Here is a 6,759-nt window from a genome sequence, read left to right on the forward strand (position 1 = left end):
TAAGTTGAAGGGATAAATATGTTAATTAGCTTGACTGAATCTACCATGTATACATAGATTAAATGTTACCTTGTATCCCATAAATATACATTTGCCAATTAAAAATAAGTATTTCCATAAGTTCATAATACTTTCAAAAACCTAATCAGTCACCTTTGGAAGGTGCCAGGGAACCAACTGTACTTTGAAAATTAGTAAATAAACTGGAAGAATGTATCCTGCCTCTCCTGTATGAACGATACTAATAGGAAGATACAGAAAAGTTTCTGTCTATGGAAGTATACAGTGAGGTCAACTTCAAGATCATGGACTAGAGACTTCTCACCAGTCACTCTTGGTAAGATAGGGCGAGGGGCCTCCAGCCACTCTTACTAGATTTTCTGACCCAGCAACAACATTGTGCAAGCACAGGGAGACAGCAAGGGACTCCAGGAGCCAAGGAGGTCAGGAAAGTAAAGGAAAATCTACACAGAAATAAGGTGTGAGGGAGTCAGGCAACCCACGGACAAAGGTGACATGTGGAATCCCTGAGGGATCAAATGTGCAGAGTCTCCCCCACACCAACGGCACCCCATGGTGGCATACTAGGGAATGGGGTGTGGGGAGCACAGAGCAGAAGCTGAGATCCTGCTGTTCTGTGCTGTGCCCACAGAAACCGGCCCTTTGGCAAAGGGCTGGAGACAGGGAAGTTATTCTATAGCTTTTTGAACTTGGAAGCTTGCTGCACCTGTGCTGGGCGGGTCTGACCAACAAGCAAACTTGAGCAGCCCTGACCAGCACCAGGTGGGTGGGTTTGGTCCTGGAAACTGCTTGGCAGAAGGCGGGCAGCCAGGGCACCACCACTGCGGGAGAGCCTCAGGTGAGGAACAGCCACCAGGGTCCCAGCGTGACTAACTCTGACTTTGCCTGCTGGACTCCTGCAGAGACATAGGCAGCGAGTTGGACAGATCCCACCAACCACACAGATCCCTTAGAGGCCTCAGGGATCTGTTTGGAGGATCTACACATCTCCCATAAAGTCTGGCGTGTCAGTCCCCCAAGCACACAAACAGACAAATGACCAACACACACATGAAAAAATGCTCATTGTACCTAATCAGCAGAGAAATGCAAATCAAACCACTCTTGAGATGCCACCTAACCCCAGAGAATAGCCCACATCACAAAATCCCAAAGCTGCAGTGTGGATGTGGATGTGGAGAGGTGCAGTGTGGATGTGGAGAGGTTTGCAATTGCTGGTGGAATTGCAAACTAATACAGCCTCTTTGGAAAGAAGTACGAATAATCCTCAAAGAGCTAAAAATAGATTTTCCATTTAATCCTGAAATCCCATTACTAGGTATCTACCCAGAAGAAAAAAAATCATTTTATAACAAGGACATTTGCACTAGAATGTTTACTGCAGCTCAATTCTCAATTGCCAAGAGGTGGAAACAACTCAAGTGCCCATCAACCCATGAACAGATTAACAAACTATGATATATGTGCAACATGGAGTACTATATAGCCATAAAAAAGATGGAGATTTTATATCTATACTTACCCGGATGGAGCTGAAGCACCTTCTTCTTAGTAAAGTATCGCAAGTATCCAACGTACTCAATACTAATACAAACCAATAGAAAAACAACTACACACTACACAGAGAAAAACACAAGTATATTCAAGTTGGAGGGGAGGAAAAGGGAAAGAGGAGGAGGGAGGTTAACTGGCGGGATCTCACCCAATGTGCCCAACGTGAGGGTGTCCAGCACGCCCCCTGGTGGAAGGGCTCAACTGGTGCCTGTAGTCCCAGCTACTTGGGAGGCTAAGGCAAGAGAATCACTTAAGCCCAGGAGTTTGAGATTGCTGTGAGCTGTGACACCACAGTACTCTACCGAGGACAACATAGTTGAGACTCTGTCTTAAAAAAAAAGAAGAAGAAAGGCAAAAATGATGTATACTTATCCAGAAGGGTCGTTACAAGTGCAAAAAGTAAAATGCACGTCAGTGTATAATGCTGCTGGTGGGAGTCCCATTACACCACTGTTCTACCAGGAATAAACTACTATACAATAGCAACATCAGACTCAGATTATCTATTTAATTGCACTGTGTTACCATCCATACCCCTCTCAAGGATGGCCTCCAAGGTTATAAACATTAATATCATCACTTTACTGGTACCATTAAAGAACACAGGACATTTGCCCAGAATTACAAGAGCTGATTATATCATCCTGGGACCCGATGAGCTGTCGTGAATTGGAAACGACTTCAGTTTGCCAGTCATCTTAATTTGGACACAAATGAAATACAGCAGTATTATCTGACAATACATAGTTAATACAAGATGGAGAGGTCATAGTTGGAAAACAAACTTCATAAAGTATCTTATGTAAACTTGGATGTGGTGGTTTCTGGGCTGCTGGGGCAAGAGTGGCCAAGCTTAGCAATCATAGACCTTTGTCACTATCAGGCTGGACGTCATTACATACCTCTCCCCTATGCTACCACTGAACCATACACCAGCCCAGGGGTCCTCAAACTTTTTAAACAGGGGGCCAGTTCACTGTCCCTCAGACCGTTGGAGGGCCAGACTGCGGGCCCCAAGATGAGTCAGCTGCTAAGCAGGACAGGCAGCAGCAGCAAAAACACCTGGCGGGCCAGATAAATGTCCTAGGCGGGCCACATGTGGCCCGCAGGCCATAGTTTGAGGACGCCTGCACCAGCCTCTTTCTCATTCATTTGGGAGATGATCAAATTCAAGGTTTACTATACTTACAAGAAGGATTGTACCTGTCAGTTCACAAACCATGGGAAGGCTTACGTCAGAGATCACTGGCCAATCCCGCATCAGCAGGCCACAGGCTTTCTTGGCCACTGATATTTGACAGTGCTGCCTTCTTCTGAGAACATATGCAATCTGGTCAATTTTTTCATACCCCAAAAGATAACTTATGTAAACTGTATCAAGATATTAGAATAAAGGAGAGAACTATCTACTTGCCTGTTGTTCTGTCCAGAGAGAAGCAGCCCTGAGTGCCCACATCAAGGGTGACTAAGCTGAGAGCCACCACTGCTGCTCACTCTTAGATAATGTGAGACTGCATATCACTAAATGAACATAGTAATTAAAATTGGGGGAGGTCAAAATGAGCTATAAAATAGTTAACTAGGTACAGGGCAACATGCACTTAGTAAACTGCTAGATCAGGTTATTTTAAGGATCACTCTTCAATTAAACAACATACAAAAAGCCAAAAAAGAAACAGCAAGTACTAATTCTTTGTACAAAAGTTACCTACTTTAGTTTTATTATAATATAAACACATTCACTGCCTGACTCTTGTATCTGAAGGCTTTTAACCAAAGTGGCATAAACCTGTAGAAACACTGCTCCTACTACCACAAAGAAGGATTATTTCCATGGAGTCATATCATTCATTCATTAAAGACAACTGTAAGAAAAACATTCTACAGAAAAAGAGTTCTAGATAACTCTCACCAGCAGCCGCTCCATTTCCCTCCTCTGGATAGAGAAAGGTACCGAAGTTAGGGTCACACATGGATGGAGCTCACTGAGTGGTCTGCTCTGAAATAAACACTGCCAGAAGTCCAGGTGAAGCCCTGCTCCCAATGCGTGGGAATATCGATGGTGCTGATGAAGTGAAGAATGCCTTATAAACATCTATTATCTCAAGTCTAAAATCATTTAAGTGAAAAGCAATAAATTTTTCACCTAGTAAGAAATTCCAGTATATTGCTAACAATTTCCAGTATCTAATTTATAAAAAGAAATTTTAAAAGTTTCTATACTTACTTACCACTAGCAGTCTCACTTCTGGAGGTAAAGGTGGTTATTTTAATGGATAGAATATCTTTTTCCATGTATTAAAACCAAGGCTGGCAAACCACAGCTCATGGCCAGTTGTTTTTGTAAAAATGCCTAGTGTCTAAGACAGATTTCATTCAGTGGAGCAAAGTAGGTGCAACAAGACACCATACATGGCTCACAAATATCACAAATAAAATATCTACTCTCTGGCCCTTTTGAAGAAAGGTTTGCTACTACTGCATTAAAACATCATGATGTTATACCAAGTAAAACTTTATTCAAACAAAAACATGAGAACACAAAATACAAATGACGTGCTTGCTCTGATTCAGGCACTTTCAAGATCATAGTTTATTTATTACTTCAGATAAAAAGATAGTATACATATTAAGGAATCCCTTAAAATTCAACTTTAGAGTTATACACCATCTAGTACTTTTGCATTGAATGCTAACCAAAATGATCTCTAAATACCCGAAAGCCCCACTATTAACATGAACTATGGTAATAAAAATTTGACATTTATTTGTTCAATGTATATTATTTACATTACGAAACCAATGTTGGTAGGATAAACAGTGATAAAGAAATAGTAAAAATAAGCTTTAAAAAGCAAAGGTTTATATTCTTACGATGCTAATTATCATAATTGCATATAAAAAATTAAAACATAGCAGAGCTTTCTGTTACAAAATTCTTAATCATCTGAGTTGTAGTCATTACTTGCTATTCATTTACATGCAACATCTGCTAGGACTGACATTTGATTTTTTTTCCCTAAAAAAGTGTGAGTAGGTAAGTGACATTTCAGAGCAGACATTAATTTACTGTGGACAGAAAAAAAAATCTGTACTCAAGATTGGTACTGGTCACAAGCCTCTTCCCTATGGAAATTATTAAAAAACAAAACAGTAAGACCACAAAGAAAAAAAATTCCAAAAAGGAGATGCATAGGCGAAGAGTACCATGAATGGCACAGCTCAAAAAATCTGGGCCCAATCAGATGCATGTCTTTTCCTCTCCTTCAATGACATCTATTTTGCCATCACATAGCAATGACTTCTGAGGGGCACCAGGTATACAACTAATTAAATCTTGCAAAATACTAAGATGGGGGCAGGAGCGGCCAGAAGGGGCAATTTATATATAACTCAAACTATATACAGCATAACTGGAATGCAGCCCATCCCAAACTGGCTTTGTGAAATAATTGGACCTTTATGATTTAATAGTTAAAATTATAACAAGTGTAATAATACAATAGATTTACATGGGAAGCAAAATCCAAGGGGCATTTTTATATTAAGTATTTACTGTGCTGCTTCAATTTAAAAATAATTTGCTAAGTATACATCTCAACAACTGAGGTCTATGTAGAAAATGTCCTAATAGATACAGATATTTACCTTTGGTGAGTTGAAGGCCTTTTTGTGACTTCTGTCTGAATCATAGGCAGAATGCTAGACACACATGCACATGTGGGGAAACTCAGGCTGAGGTCATCCACAAGTTGTGCATGTGTGAGGAGACTGGAGGTACTTTGAGAGTCAAAGCGTACCAGAAACCAGAACAGGTAACAGTGAGAATGGCAACAGGGAATGGAATGCCAATATGGCAGGAAAACTTTTTTTAAAAACAGAAAGAGAAAGGCCTCTCGTACCAGCAGAATCCGGCATACATACAAAAAAAAAAGCCACCCACCATTTCATGAAACAAAAGCCGATTATAGTGTGGGAAAGTACAAACTGCAGAAAACCAGAAGCCAATAGAAGGAAATCTACTGGTTTACATGAAGGAGCGCGTCTCACTCTGAGCAGTCATTTCGTGAACGCCGCCACCACGGCCCACAGGACCTCGTTGGTGTTGGCCTTCAGACACTCCACTTCAGGGTCTAAGTCGAGAAGCTGCCGCACTCTCTTGGTGGCTAAATCGTACTGCTCATCCAGAAGAGGAGCGAAAGCATTCTCCAGGACATCCGAGGCGTGGGCCAGGTAAATGAGGGCCAGCAAGCGCTTGTCCATGCGGTGGGGGTCATTCACCCATTTGTCAAGAACAGCTTCTTGTACTTTCTTAATGAGGCGCTGCTTAATGTTGTTATTTGTAAGGGGATGCGTTGTCATGTCAAAAAGTAGGAAGTTCTGTTTCTCTGTTGTCAACACGCCCTTTTCCACCAGGTTTTTAGCTAATCGTTCCCGCACATTTCTTAACTGATAATGTAATTTTAATGGATTCCATGTCTCACCTAAACAAAAGATTTCAGAAATTAGAAATGATGAGTATTACACACTAATTTTGCAAAATTTTTGTGCTATTAAAATGAACAGTAAAATCTGATTTCTTTCCCCCCAGAGAAATAGAAGAAATTCCAACAATGTTTTTCTCCTTGACCAGACCATGAACCACCCCCCCACCCCCCGACCCCCGCTTAAGGGTTAGGCCTTTGTAATCTAAACACCTGGCACATTCTGAGGCAGAGTAGTCACTCAGAAGACTAAACTGAAAGCAGTCTTCAAACCCATCACCCTTAATCTTATGTGGAAAAGAACTAATATAAAATTATGTTCCAGCCTCCTGCCAGCAGCTATCATAAAGCAGCCAATAAGATTCCCTCTGTCAAACACCAAACTGCAACAGACAAAAGAAAAAAGCTTCCTGATTAATATAGTATTCTTAAAACTGCTACATATACACAGCCTATAAAACTAATAAGAAAGCCTGTTTAGGCAGTTTCTTTGGTAACAATCTAATTCTCCAGGAGGACAAAATTTTCACATTTTAATACTGCCATTGATGCACATTTCCTTTTGAAATAAAAATATTTAAAATAAAATCAATTCACTTTTCATTAAATTTTTTGTTTTCTTTATAGAAAACTAGAAGGGAATACGTGGCTCACACCCACCTGTAATCCTAGCACTCTAGAGGGCCGAGGCCAGCAGATT

At 40.8% G+C, this 6,759-nt stretch overlaps 1 protein-coding gene across 1 annotated transcript in view; it reads right to left on the bottom strand.

Moving 5' to 3' along the window:
• Positions 1–4,139: 4,139 nt before the first annotated feature.
• The window catches only part of GOLPH3 (golgi phosphoprotein 3), a 44,533-nt gene continuing 41,913 nt past the window's right edge, over positions 4,140–6,759 (bottom strand). Inside the window, exon 4 of the mRNA XM_003792923.2 lies at positions 4,140–6,059. Within this exon, the coding sequence (XP_003792971.1) occupies positions 5,635–6,059 (425 nt within the window). The 3' untranslated portion in view covers positions 4,140–5,634. The remainder of the gene's footprint in view (positions 6,060–6,759) is intronic.

Source organism: Otolemur garnettii, unplaced genomic scaffold (assembly GCF_000181295.1).
Source record: "Otolemur garnettii isolate 467f Iridium unplaced genomic scaffold, OtoGar3 scaffold00063, whole genome shotgun sequence".
Classification (NCBI taxonomy): domain Eukaryota; kingdom Metazoa; phylum Chordata; class Mammalia; order Primates; family Galagidae; genus Otolemur; species Otolemur garnettii.